Raw genomic sequence first — 14,244 nt, 5'->3', positions numbered from 1 at the left:
ATTTACTCCTTACCAGCTCTGGGCCCTGATTCAGTCCCTTCCTACTGAGTCTTGGGGTTTTGCCTGCTACACAGGACTGAGGAAGCTCCTCTCTTTCTTACAGAATGTCTTTGATGAGCAAATGAAATTCACGTGTGTGTCTAGGGAAATACTTTATAGTAATGTGAATGATTATCAGGGGTGCAAACTAGGTTACAATTCCCATGTCAAATCACATCAGACCGGTTTTTCCAAGCCTCCCTGAGAGTCAGGCGTGAGATGCTCAGGCTGCGCTGTTCTAGGTGAGAAAGGGTGCAGCAATCCCTTAGTAATGTCTGCTTTGGGCCAGGGAGAGGGGACTAGAGGTGCGTGTGTCACATCTAAGTTATCTGTGCCAAAAAAAAAAAAAAAAAAAAAAGTCAAATATTAAAAGGCAAAAACTGATACTTTATAAACAGATTCCCAAGCTTTTAACGATGATCCTTCCAGAAAGTAGGATTTGCTATGTTACTCTCCTCCCTCTGCACTGTCACAATTTATTCCAGTGACCACATGACTTTTGTATTAAAAACTAATTATAAAAAGCTCTTCAAAGATTCCATCCTAGATTTAACATCATTACTAAAATTCTAACATTATATTTGCAAACCATCCAAAGAGAAAATGCAGAGGAGACAGGCAAGGAAGAGAAAACACAAGTTTCCCATGGATTACAGTATAACTTGCCACAAAGTTAGCATTTTGACATGACCCAGGTCCCAACTAGTAAAAGGCAGATCCACTCAACGAAACTAGGGTATTATTTATCTTTCCTTTTAGATGAAGCACAAATACATAAAGGGACATGTTCAGGGCTTCTCCTGTTTGCCTCCTCAATAACCAACCATGGCCCTCCCTCTGATGCCACTATTCCATAATTGTGAAGGCACTGAGACAGATTTTAATTCATTTAATAATTAGGTCAATAAAAACCATTATAGCTGAGAGCTCCATTAAAAGTCCATAATGTTACCTTAATGGGGGGAAACACTAATACGGTTCTGTTGGAATTTTTCCATGAAATTAATATTAGAGAATTTTAGTGGGTGTCTTAAATAGCTTCAATAGACGTTTTTATTAACAGAACTAATCATGGATTTAAAACAAATGAAAATCATTGCAATTGCTATGATAAAGTATCTATGTTTGCAGGATTTTATCAGGCCAGTCCCTGTGAAGAACCTGAACCACAAGAGCAGTGCATCCAACTTCCCTGGATCACTGCTCACTGCCCCCCGAGGCTGCCAACTGTAGTTGCCTCTTGAACAACACGGATCCATTTCTCAGAGACTCTGGGCTGGGAAACAGTCCAGAATCATAACCACGCAAATCAAAATCCTTCTCTCAAGTCCTCTCTTTTGTTGATAATATTAAACCCTCACACAATAGCTAGAACACCTGAAGCTGTCCCAGAAGAGCCAAGATGTGCAAGGCTGCCTGCCCCGCCCGGAGATATCTGCTGCCCTCTACTTCACTAGCTTAACCATGAAGGCAGAGGTTAAGATGAAGCAAAGCAGACCCACGTACAGTGTTTTGGGATGTGGGTCAATTCTGGGCTGGGCAGCGGGAGGGACGAAGAGTAAACCAAGGCTCACGCTCTCACCACACGGATCCTGTGATGCTGTGAGTTACTGAAACACACAAGGCCCCGTGTACGGCTGCATCCCCGCTTCTTGGGTATTGGCAACTGTTTTCATAATCCAATGCACCAGAGTGGATGAGGGCTCAGGGGTGACTGAAATGGATCAAAGGCCAAGGTCACACACAGATACACCGAAGGGTTTAACACACGGACAGGCTATCTGCTAAGATACGTAAAGCGGGCTGGCACAGAGCAAGGCCTGCTCTTCAGTGGAAAGGGAGCCCTCTCAAAGGGCAACGGCACACACTCAAGGCCTTACTTCTCAGAACATTTGAAATATGAACAAGACGGAGGCTTCTGCTCACCCGCAGCTACACTGGTGTGCGCTCAGAAAGCTTACGCACGGCCTGCCATCCTATCCTGCACGTAAACACACCAGAGGGAAGGTGCCCATCTCCACCTCGCACTCCATTTCCTTCCCTGGAAAGATTCCCGAGGAGGGGTTTGAAACACTAGGAAATCTCTTGAAATAGTTTTATTTTTCACTCAGTTTTAAACAACATCTGTCAGAAAATTCCATCCTACAGCAAAAGGGTCTTCCTTTGAAGGTGCTTATCAGCTGATATACGTGCAACATACACAACCCATCAGCAGTTCAGGTGCCGAAGCAGGTCTTGGGAACCGGGGGGGCACAGTAAGAACAAACAACTTCATCTGAGCTCCCTGACTTCGAATTCAGACTTGGTGCCCAGGAAGGCTCAGGCAGATCATTTTGGGCAAAGTTATAAAACCATGCCAAATGGAGAGAAAATATCTTAAGGAAAAAAATAAACAACTCATGGCAGAATGAGTGCACTTTCCTTCTCAAGGTCTGTCATCTCAAGGGCACCAACAGATGGGACTAATCTGTGTGTGTTTTTGTGTGTGTGTGTGTGTGTGCGCAGGGGAAGTAGAAAAGGAAAAGTAGAAATAGCAATGCTGTGAGGACGGCAGTGGGATTCAGATTTGGAAACCCACCGGGACGTGCTGCCCTGAAGCAAACAATTCCTGTAAAGAAATGTGATAGCTGGGAAGTTCTGTAAAAGAAAATTCTAGAATCATCCAACAAACTTTATTCTGGAGGGGGGATGTTGGAGAGAAGAGACCATTTCTACAATTTATTTCCTTTAGTTTGTGATATTATTGGGCATTAAGTTGGGATTCACTCTTCCTGTGGCAAGTACTTACTTTTGCTAAAATTGCCAAATATTCTCTGGAACAGAGAATCTTATCAGAAAATTGATCTCTAATACATAAAGGCATCTTGCAAGAAGTAAGTCCCTTTGGGGGGATTTTTTTTTTTTTAATGGTTCACTGCGGGCCTCTCACAATCTCAGGGAAATTTGGAGATTGCTTAGATATTGTTTCCATGGGAAGAGAAAAAAAGAAACAGAGAGAGACATAATACTTGCGATTTCAGAGGCTACTACCATTTGCTAGTTTATTCAGTGAGGGCAGCAGAGGTCAATAACAAGCAAGTGAAAACCACTCAGGAATACACAATTATTTACAAAGAATCCACTTTGTGCGTTGCACTCTTCCCTGTCACCCTGCCAGACGCCAGGAGCATAACTCTGCTTGCTCGGTGTTATTTAAATTAAATTATCAAATGCAAATGCTCAATATGAACCTCTCAGCAAAGCCCTGGATTATAACACCACGTTCCCTATTCAGACTAAAAGCTGATTACTGGTTCTGGAGCTATAAACATGTCAGACGATAATTTAATTGCTTTGCAGGTAGAGACCATGCCGCATGCTTGTTCTCATTCTGCAACTCAACGCGACTCTTTAATACAACATAATGATCACGAACACACACAAAGTCTTCGCTTGACACCTGCTTTATGGTGAAAAGAAGCTACAGCAAATTTTAGCAACACTCAAAGAACCCGGCAGTGCCAGATTTTTTAATCACTAAGCAAAACGGGTTTCTCACCAAGTGGCCCAGGCTTTTACTCTGGCTCCTGGAGTTACAGGTGAATTTTCAAAATGGGTTTAAATCTATAATGAATTTCAGGTGCAAAGGACTACCTTCTAACAGCTAATTCGCTTCCTGTCTTCAGCTGAGCTGTTAGCCAGCAGCTGCCAACACATGCACCCTTTACTCGGGCTGCTGGTGAACACAGGCCTCACCATCAATACGCATTCACTCCAGCCTCAGGGTCGGAGGGGAACTCCGGGGAAAGAGGGGGGGGGCTAAAATGTAACTGGGAGGACTCTGTAAGCCTTTTCTGAATATGCTAGTTGCTGAGTGTTAAACAAAACAGGAAAAGAGGGGAGAGGTAGTGGGGAGAGAAGGTGGGGGGGAGAGACAGGTGGGGAGAGAAGGAGGGGAGAGGAGAGGGAGGGGAGGGAGAGGTGGGCAGAAGAGGGACTAACACTTGATGAGCTCCTCTGTCCCCGCAGCTCTCCGTGCATCTGCTCATGAACTTCCCAAGGACCCTGGGAGGCTGGCAGAACTCCTCACATCTTGACGACGGGAAAGCAGGGGCTCAGAGTGACGCGTCTACTGTCACACAGTTCACAAATGGCGGAGCTAAATCACGACTCAGGGTCATCTCCCCTCCTGGTTTACCACAAAGAGGTGGTGACTATTTCTTTGCCAACTGGAGACAAAGAGGAGACCTTGAAGCCTGGGGTCCTCTACTAAATGTGATACAGAAGTTTCTCTCCAGAACGACACAATTGTATCTGCTCTCACTGCCAACCACTGTGATCCAACGTGGACTGCAGGCTCTGGGCCAGGCCTTGTGCTACTGTATTATATTAGCATTATATTATATTAGCATATAAATTTATTTAATCCTCACAGCAACCCCAAAACCTCCTCAAAATATAGGAAGCCTCTGTCATTTTATCCAAAACGCACAAAAGCCTACGTGAAATGATTCACACCGAAGGTAATTATCTTTGGACATAATGCCTGTCTTTCACTTTTTATACTTTACTTTGTAACAATTTTTATGATGGATATGTTATAATTTTTCACAAAATCAATAATGATTTTTTTCTTTTTGGGAAAGACTGGATACAAATGTAAATCTGCGAAGAGCTGAACTGTGGTTAATTCTCAGTGGTGAGACCATAGGTGGCTGTTATCTTCTCCTTTGTGCATTTCAGAATGTTTAGTCTTCATAAATAAGTGAAAACTCAATCTTTAAGAAAGAAAAAAAAAGGCAGCTCTTTTCTAATGTCATAGCATGAGCAGAATGAAGTCTAAACTTTGTATTAAATGGAAGGAAGAACCAACACTTATTAAACACTCTGTATCACTGCCAGGTTCAATGCCAGGCATTTCCTATGCATGCTCTCATGAGCTCCTCTAGCAGCTCTGGGAGGCAGATGTCACTACCCTCACTGTACAGAAGACAACAGTGAGGTTTCAAGGTGGTAAGAGTCCTGCACAACATCATTGTAGAATCTGGCCTCTATTAACCTCTCTGGCCTGAGGTTCCATGGCTGGTCCCCCAACCCTTGCTCATGCCCTGGGCTCCGCTCCAGCTTCCAGAGTCCTTGGACTTTTCGGACCACAACCTCCAGGTTCCCAGGTCCACATGTTCGCTCACTCTTCCCTCTACTTGGAAAACCCTGGTCCTGCCTCCAACCATTTTTCTAAACCTGTAAGAAATGTTCCTTCTTCCACAAAGTTTTCCTGAGACTCCTGGCTGTGCTGGATGACTCTAACTTTCACCACAGTTACCCCAGAGTTTGCCAAGTGGCAGGCTCCCTCCCGGCCAGCTCAGGACTTCTGAATGCTTTGCATGGCTTGTCCAGTGTTAGAAAGACTTAAAAGTAACTGTTGGTACTCCCAAAATGTCTGCATATCTAGCGGTTCTAGCCCCTGCTTTCCTGCTGGAAAGTAACTAATTGTACCTAAGTAACCACTGCCCGGTTTAGACTGGAAGTGTTTGCTCCTGTTCTAAGAATCTTCTTTTAATTCTTCATATCCTTGGCCCATTTCTCTTCACTCACTGCTAGGGCCTTGCCCCTGTGGACAGGTTTGAGGCCTTGGAACACAGTTTGCCATGGATTATTATTTTGGAAGTACCTTATCTCTGCCTTTGCCCAGATACAAACCTGTTATATGTCTAATGTTCCTCCCTTCCCGCTGCCCAGCACACAGTAGGTGCTCGAGGAGGACCAGGAAACAGTCACGGCACTACTGCCATCATCCCAGGGAGAGAGAATGGTGGCCCGGATTAGAAAGTGGTGAAAAGAGAGGGGGAAAAATCATCTCTCTTCTGAAATGACATCCTTTGTTTCTTTGAACACTTTCCACCTTAGATGGTGATCATCTGATTATACGTCTCCCCTGTGCTACTAGATCGCACCCTCCTTAAAGTGCACATTGGGTGCAATTCTTGCCCTGTGCCACCCCCAGCCCGCCGAGCAGCATGGCTCACACACACACACACACAAGGCACTCGGAGAGTATCAGCTGAAGGATCATAAACCTGAATCCGGAAACTCAGCATTTCTGTTTCCACTAGATTTAAACACCAAAAAGCAGCACACATCCCTTCCCTCCCACTCACTTAACTGAAAGCTCAATATTTTAATTATCTGAATTAGAGTCAAGAGTCTAGGATACTTCTTCCAATTTATAGACACGAACAGGATCCATTTTTCCCAAGTTGTAGGGACAGAAAGAAGACCAAAGAACGAGGACCTGAAAGGCGTGCGCGGGGCCAGGCGAGGCTGCCGGTTCCCTGTCATCTCCTGGTGCTCATTAGGGAGGCTGCTCTTCATCTGGCAGAGCGCCGTAGCGCCTTCACTGAAAGGAGCCGCGCGCTGCCTCCTGCCGCATTAACAGTCCCGAGTGTGATTTGGCAGCCGCACAGGTCTCATTAGCATGTGAGGACGGGCAAAGGCAGAGGGCTTCACTTTAAGAAAACACTTTGCATACGAACAAAGGCGGAAGGGTGTCAGGCTTTTAAAGAGAATCTCCATCTCACTCGTTGCTTAGCAAAGTCACGTGGAGGCGCGGCTAAGTAAAGAAGTTCTTGACCTTTTCAAGCTATCAAAGGCGACCCGACAAAGCAAAGGGGCTCTGTCCCCCAAGTTTCTCGTTATCGGTTGCCCTGGACAACCAAGCCTGAATAAAACAGCCTCAGGGAGACTGCCACGTAGTAACTCCCTATGTGCTTCGGCAAGGGTCATCTCAAACAAAGGATTTTTCATAAAGAAGAAAAAGAATATCCGCACGAAAGGAGGAACACGGAATCTGACCGTCCGGGGCACGTGGATTCTGAGTAGTGACGCCTGAACACGGGGACTGGCTGTCAGGGCTAGGGCTTCAAGCACTGTTACATACAGCCTGGCGTCGGGCGAGATGTGCCCGTTCTTCACTAGTGTGGCTTTAGTCATGGAAGGTGCTGTTGCCTGGAGCAGGGAAGGACCTCAAACATCTCTAGCACAGTGACCATCATATCAGGTTATATCTTTCTCTCTGATTCTTTTGGGGAAGGAAGGAAATCATAGAACCCACAAGAGGGGCTCATGACTTCTCCCCTTCTGCTGAGCTGATCTGGAGGGAATGGGGGGAAACAGCAGGCACGAGGTCTCCCCTGGGCCATCACGGACCCCCTCCTAAGACTCTGCAGGGACTTGCTTGAGGACCTCCAGAGATTTCTGTATCTCAGCAAAGTAGGAGGACTATAAATAGGTTAGATATTTCAATGAACATCTAAAATCATATTTTAGAATGCGGTGTTCTATCTAATGATATAGGATTTAATCAGAATCCCAGTGAATCTTTCATCTGGCCTCCCAAATCCGAGATCATACATTTGGGGTGGGCGGGGTCGGGGGGAGATCTAACTTAACCCGGGGGAACGGGGTGGTGCATCAGCGCTCAAAGGGAATTCCCTCTTGTGAGCCATCAACTGGAATAAGGTCCAGAGCCGAGCAGCATGAAGGCTGAGAGCTCGAAAAGACCTTGCAGAAACTTTCATTTTACAAGTGAAGAAACTGAGGCCCAGAGAGGTTGACTGGCTTTTTCAGGGATGCACAGTGATTTAGAGTTGGGACTCAGGCTGAGACCCAGACGTCCTAAGTCCCAGGTCAAAGCAGGCGATTTATCCCACCATAACAGATGCTGGCCACGATTCACAGCAGCTGCAGTATCCCCCAGGGGCACCATGATTCCCATAAAGCGATAGAAAAGGGGTGTTTATCCAGTGGAAATTACCCTGGATAAGGGACTTCAAAGATGAACACTTGAGGGACAAAGGGTGATTAGCCTGGAAAAGTAGACATATGGGGGCCAAAAAGCACCCTCAGATTTGGAGAAAAAGACATTTAAAAGTTGGCCCCATGTACAAGACACCGGACCTCAGTTTGGTTTCAAGGGGCAAAGTGAGAACCAGTGGGTGGAACAGAAGGAAGGTTTTTTTCTATTTTGTTTTGAAATTGTGCTGAAATACACATAACATAAAATTCACCATTTTACCCTTTTTAAAGTATGTCACTCAGTGGCATTTAGTACATTCCCAATGCTGTGCAACTGTCACCACTATCTAGTTGAGAAGATTTTCACCATCCTAAAGGGAAACCCCGTAGCCATTAGGTAGTAATTTCCCCTCGCCCCTTCCCTCCCATCCCTGGCAACCGCTGCTCGGCTCTCTGTCTCTACAGATTTGTCTCCTCTGGGCATTTCACAGAGATGGACTCAAACAATGTGTGGCCTTTAGCATCTGGGGAAGCGGATGTTCTTATAATACATCTGGAACTGCAGGAGGCCTGTGTGCTTTGAAAGGGGGCTGGGTAGTGAGTTTGAGTTCCCTGATCCTGAAGTTCAGGCCAAGGCTGGGAGCCCATGTGCTGGGGGCTCAGGCACAAAGGATGAGATGAGAAGAGACGGGGAGTCAGGGCTTCTGTGACAAGCCCCATGGGGTGACCTCCCTCATCATCGCCCCCGGCTGCGCCCGCCTGGCCGCCCACGGCGGTGTCATGGACCACGTGGTCTGGCTAACTCCGCTCTGCCCGCTGACTTCCTGCCTTGACAGCCCTCTCCCACCTCCGGTTTTGTTGACACTTGTTCGCCAATTTGACTGACACCCCGCGGACAACCTTCTCCCTCGAGCATGTTTGACCTGAGTGTATAGTTTCTGCTGAGCGGATCTGAAGTTTCAGTCGGCCGTGAGCGCAGCCAGGCAGGTGTGAGGAGAAGGGATAAACAAGGATCATCTGAGCTTTAACTGCACTGATTTGGCCCAATGACCTCAGGGACCAGCTATAAAACCGGAAGGCAAGGGCAGTAAAATTAGCTACCAAGGGACCGTAAGGTAGAAACACTGTCTTCGTTGTCCGGACGCAACACCCACTCACGCATGAAAGCCGCTATAAACACTCTGACACCAGCCTTACGACAGCTTAGAGGACAGGTCGTATGTCAGAAGCTGGATTAAAAAATCAGAGCTGGGATCTAAGGGAATCACAGAAATATCACTTTCCAGATGATGATAACAGATTTCATGCATCACCTGGAAATCATATTAGAACCAGAATATCAGCCCTGCTTCGTGTCTAGGACCACAAGTTGAAAAGTTCTCTTAAAAAAAATAGTTAAGGATTGTGTACTGGGTTGAACAGTGGTGTCCAAAAATTCATGTCTCCCCAAAACATTCGAATGTGATTTTATTTGGAAAGAGGGTCTTTGCAGACTTAATTAGTTAAGATGAGGTCACAGTAGATTAGGCTGGGCCCTAAATCCAGTGACTGGTGTCCTTATAAAGAGAGGGGGATCTGGGGCCACACAGACACCCACAGAGGGAAGGATGCCATGTAAAGACGGAGCCAGAAATTGGAGAGATGCAGCTGGAAGTCACGGAAGGCCAAGGGCGGCCAGCACCCACCCGAAGCGAGGAAGACACAAGGAAGAACTCTGCCCCAGCACCTTCAGAGGAAGCATGGCCCTGCTGGCACCCTGAGTTTGGATTTCCAGCCTCCAAAATTCGAAAAGAATAAATTCCTGTTGTTTTAAACAAGTGTACGAAAATTTATTCTAGTGGCCCAAGCAAACTATATAGAACAGCCTGGATTCTCTCTTTTATACAATTGTTCAAGCCTATTTTTAAAAAAATAGAAAAGACTTTAGCTCTTAAAATGAAATCTCATTGTATCTGGAGTTCAACCACTGAATGCAGCTTCAGAAATGAGTGGTATCCAATTCTAGTGACTTAAAAAGGTACCTTCTTTCTACTGACCAGGACTTATTTTATTCCTCTGTCTGGTTGTTTTGTTTCCCAGTGAAGAGAAAGACTGGCCCTCAGAGCCCTCTGTCTTCACATCTGCTCCTCCTTCTTTGCGATCCCTTCCCTTAAGCTGCCAAGCAGAGTCTCATCCCTCCCTGCCCATCCTTTGTTCCCTCTTCTCATGATTCTCCAGAAAGAGACTCAGCCCGCAGAGGCAAGTGCACGCCGACCTGGCTGAGCTCTGGTCCCTCCGTGCTGATTTTAATTTTTATCACATTATATGGGATCCCTCTGGTGGTTACTAAGAGACACGCCAGTTTCAAGAGATGAGAGGCGAACGGAGGAATCTTCACATCTAGAGGATAAGGGACTCAGGGTTTACACGTTATTGAAAGACAAACAGATGGGAGACGGCTTTGGGCTCCTCCCCCAGGTTAGTGAGACAGCTCCCGGGGCCGGGGGTGTGAAAGGCTGCGTGTGTGATCCTCGGAAGCCTTGTGTTAGTGAGAGGAGTGGGTGCAGAGCTGTCGTGCCTGCAGAGAAGCAGCACAGAGGGTCCCAACCACGTCCAGTGGTTTCTGACTGCAGGGGCTCAGAGGGAGAGACAGCAAAGACTGCGGTGAGAGGGCCATGGACACAGGGTAACCAGACCTTGGCACGGGGCACATTTCTAAGCATCTCCTCAAATATCTGTAAGAACAGCTCCTCCCAGTGACCCTCCAAAATCAGTCAAAGCCAGCCCTCCTCCTCACTTACGACTGAGGTACATAAGCATCCACCTGGCTGCACCCAGCCTGTCCTCTGGTTTGTAACAGTGACAAAGAAACCACTTCTGACACGAGTACATTTTTCTCTACTGGCTGGGTGCTCTGCGTTGACGCTGGTAAGGCTCTGTTAAAACGCCTTTACGTCCTGAGATGCATGGATGTGTTCATTTAGAGCATATGCATCAGAAGACCTAAATTAATTGCTCTCTGATGAATGTCATAACACCTCCTTTCTGCTTCTCCCCGGCCAACCCCGCCCCACAAAGCACCCTGAAAAGGTCAACAGCACTATCAAATGCAACACACTTCCACTTCCTTCCAAGCTCATAATTAAAGCTAATTAGTACTTTTGGTAATTAGCACATGTAAGCTTTCTACTCTCTGAATTAATAAGACTTTCTGAGGTTTGGAGCCAAGTAGACTTTTTATTCATTGGTTCAGATTTCTGAGCTGTCTGTGTGGTTGGTTAAAGTGTGTCTGTTGACAGTGGAATACTGGAAAGAAACCATTACTCAACAATGGCCTCTCTCAAGCCGGGGTGTGAGTTATCCACAGGCAGAAGTGCAATGATGGTCACCGGATAAAATCAGAACCCTGTAGGGTCTCCAGTAACTGACCAGCCTCAGCCTCTTGGTGCAAAAGGGTTGTGTCCAGTTTCTATGTCACTCGAACTCGACACACCTCCCCTCTGTCACCCACAGACACGCCTGCTGAACGCGTCAGACCTTCATGATTTTTAACAGAAGGCAGAGGCGATGGCTGCAGGGCACCGATAAATAACTCCTCATTTTGGTTCAAACAAAAGTCAAAGAAGAGAAAAATCATTAGTCAAATTGGCTTCTGCTTTTGTGCAGACAAAGTGATTCTCCAAACAGCTTCATGTGTCTTTTTTTAGTCAGTCTCTGGGCAGCCGGCATGCCCAGACAGAATTAAAAGGGTGTTGTTGTTTTCTTTTTAAATCAAGAAATCAAATATATAGTGTATTAAAAGAAAAAAAAAAAGCCTCTGTGATTTGTTTTCAGACTTTAGAAACAGTTTGAGAAAAATCTTCCATAGGGGAGCTCATTTGTGCCCTCCCCTCACCCCGCACGAATCTCAGAGGGGAAAGGAAAAGAAAAAGAAAACAGCTTGGTGATTTACTAGACTCTTTATAAATCCAGAACCAGAATGGTGGTTGCTCATAGCACCAGTCATTTTAATGCACAAGGGAAAGAAAACAGTCATTTCTGCAGGAATGGGATTATAAGGCCGCCCTGGGTCAGCAGAGTGAATAGTTCCGATTTTAATGGCACAGTGACTGCGGCTGTGACTGCCACATTTGGATCTGTAAGGGGCAGTTGCTGCTATTTAAGAGCAATGACACATTTGGTCCTGTGGCTGGCAGTGCTTCGAAGGTGACCAGGGACCCTGGGTTTCCATAGCCTCTCGGGCCCAGTTCCATCTTACTCACTGACCCTGTTACACTCAAGGGTACACTTAAGTAAGTTCCAGAAATAGATACACTCCAGTGAGTCCCAGAAACAGCGGTCCTCAACCACGGGTGATCCGTCCCCAGGCGACATCTGGCAATGTCCGGGTAACCTTGTCACAACTCTGGGGTGTTTGGTGAGAGTTTCTCCCAGCATCTAGTGAGTGGTGGCCAGGGAAGTCTCTCCACAACATCACACAAGACAAACCCCAGCAAAGAACGATCTGGCCTGAAGGGAAAATGGTGCGGAGACTGAGGGGTCTGCAGAGGGTCCGAGTCCCTGCCTGCACTTACTACGGAATTGCCAAACACGAGCGCCCGTGCTGACGCCGGCCTGTGCTCGGCCCCCTACCGGGTACGGGCAGCGGGCGCGCCCCGGGACGGGCTGGCGCTGAGCCGGGCTGGCGGACACAGGCGCCCCCGGGGCGATTCCAGCCGCCCCAAAGCCCGCACGGGGCGTCTTCACCCCGCGGCGCGGGCGGACACACTGCATTATGGATGCGCTCACTGGCCACGGCAAACAGTTTAAGAAGGATGCTTACATTTAATGAATCCTAAGTGGTTTATTACCGAGGGTCAAGTTCCCGCTTCCTGTGGGAATTTGACATTTATGAAAAGTCTCGTGCGTTAATTATTCAGCAGAGCCGTCCCTCCTATGGACATTCGCTTTCCCGACACACTTGACAGCACTCCCATTCCCTGTCTGCACGGGCTACTTTGTTGTTAATCCTCCAAGCATTAATTAAATAAAATTTCCAGCCGAGCCAGGATGCAGCTACCCTCAAATATTATGCAATAGACAGCTAAATGCTCTCTGATTTTTCCCGCTAGTAGCCAGTCATCTCCCATAGCTATTTACGTTCTTCCTTTGTTCTTTAATGTATAAACCTGGGATCTCTTCCCACCGAGAAGAAAACTACGCTTAGTAATTAAATTACACCGCATTAAACTTACTTAACTTCAGTTCACCAGCAGGGAAAATTCCATGCCCCTGGCTTTCACAGTTAACTCCTAATCACACTTGCAAGCTGTATCTTTTCGGTGAGTTGCTATAATTTTCGTTTCTGAAATTCCATTAAAAATGGTAATGTCATTACTCCTGTTAATGCTCAAAACCAACAGCATAATCCTGCATTTCGATTAGTAATTATAATTAATCATTATTTCATTAATGAAATGTTTAGCTGGTAATTGTCTTTGAGCACCTTACTCCCCAGGCTTATAAGCATTTCCTAAGGTCGAATTCACTGCCTCTTTCTGATGAAGTGGCACCGTCAACCTTACTGTATTTGAACACCTTCACGTGGATCCGCATCTCAGGCCCAGGACATCGACTGCGTATTTACACTTTGGAAATGTGCGGCTCCTGGCTCTTGAAAAGCTTTGCATGAAGACTTACGTGCTTCTCTGCCAGCCTAAGAAGGCGTGCTCCGAGAGCACAACGCGTGAAAAGTAATTCTTGGAGCCCTTAGTTAATAATAAACGTGGGCTCCAAATTCACGGATTTTTGAGAGAGACTAGAGCAAGCATTTGGAGGTATTCTTTGGAGCAGGCAGGTTGATTTTAAAGCTTAACAAATAAAGAATAAGCTGGGAGGGATGTCCAGAATTTCATAGGAGGCAAGATTTTCATTGATCCTCTAGTGATATTCCTGTTTTCTTGGGTGGTTTTTCAGGGTGGGGAGGAAAGCCTGTCTTCGCCACGAAACTGTAAACACCAAAGAACAGGGGCTGCCGCCTGCGTCCCCGTGAGACTGTGGGCAAACCAGCGCATCCCCCTGTGCCTCAGTCTTCTCATAAGGGAAGTGGGGGCACTGGGGCCTAGGTGGCAGGCCTGCTGGGATCCTCACCTGCAATCATGAGCGTGAAGACACGACTGCCACACCCGGCCCGTGGCCACCGCTAACTGCTCCCATGCTGTCGTCCTCCGTATGATTTGTGCTTATTTGATGCAGCCTTTTGGCTTTCATTAAAAATGTAAACAGCAGCAAGAAAGGCAGCAGTCCCAGTGGACACGGGCCTACAAATCTGTGGGCTTCTTCCTTCGCACGACCTGGAAGTGGGGAGAGGACACTCCCCGTAACACCCCGGAGTCCCGGGAAGGGGCCGAGAGAGGGCCCTGGTGTCAGGCTCACCAATCATTACCGGTGCGAACAGTGGAGCCATGCGGGGTC

At 46.9% G+C, this 14,244-nt stretch overlaps 1 protein-coding gene and 1 long non-coding RNA gene across 10 annotated transcripts in view; one reads left to right on the top strand and one right to left on the bottom strand.

Moving 5' to 3' along the window:
- LOC105079549 (uncharacterized) overlaps positions 1-5,704 on the top strand; it is a 575,211-nt gene extending 569,507 nt beyond the window's left edge. Inside the window, exon 8 of the long non-coding RNA XR_012499938.1 lies at positions 4,048-5,704. This is a non-coding gene — a long non-coding RNA (uncharacterized LOC105079549). The remainder of the gene's footprint in view (positions 1-4,047) is intronic.
- FHIT (fragile histidine triad diadenosine triphosphatase) overlaps positions 1-14,244 on the bottom strand; it is a 1,253,716-nt gene that overhangs the window by 59,962 nt on the left and 1,179,510 nt on the right. Inside the window, exon 1 of one of the 9 annotated variants that reach the window (XM_074344584.1) lies at positions 6,311-6,525. The exons of the other annotated variants lie outside the window; for them this stretch is intronic. Coding sequence (XP_074200685.1) covers positions 6,311-6,390 — 80 coding nt within the window. The 5' untranslated portion in view covers positions 6,391-6,525. Of the gene's footprint in view, positions 1-6,310; positions 6,526-14,244 lie in introns of those variants that run through there. 9 annotated transcript variants of the gene reach the window in all.

Source organism: Camelus bactrianus, chromosome 17, assembly GCF_048773025.1.
Source record: "Camelus bactrianus isolate YW-2024 breed Bactrian camel chromosome 17, ASM4877302v1, whole genome shotgun sequence".
In the NCBI taxonomy this organism is placed as follows: domain Eukaryota; kingdom Metazoa; phylum Chordata; class Mammalia; order Artiodactyla; family Camelidae; genus Camelus; species Camelus bactrianus.
The sequence above is the reverse complement of the archived record's forward strand: the minus strand, read 5'-3'. Positions and strand labels throughout refer to the sequence as shown.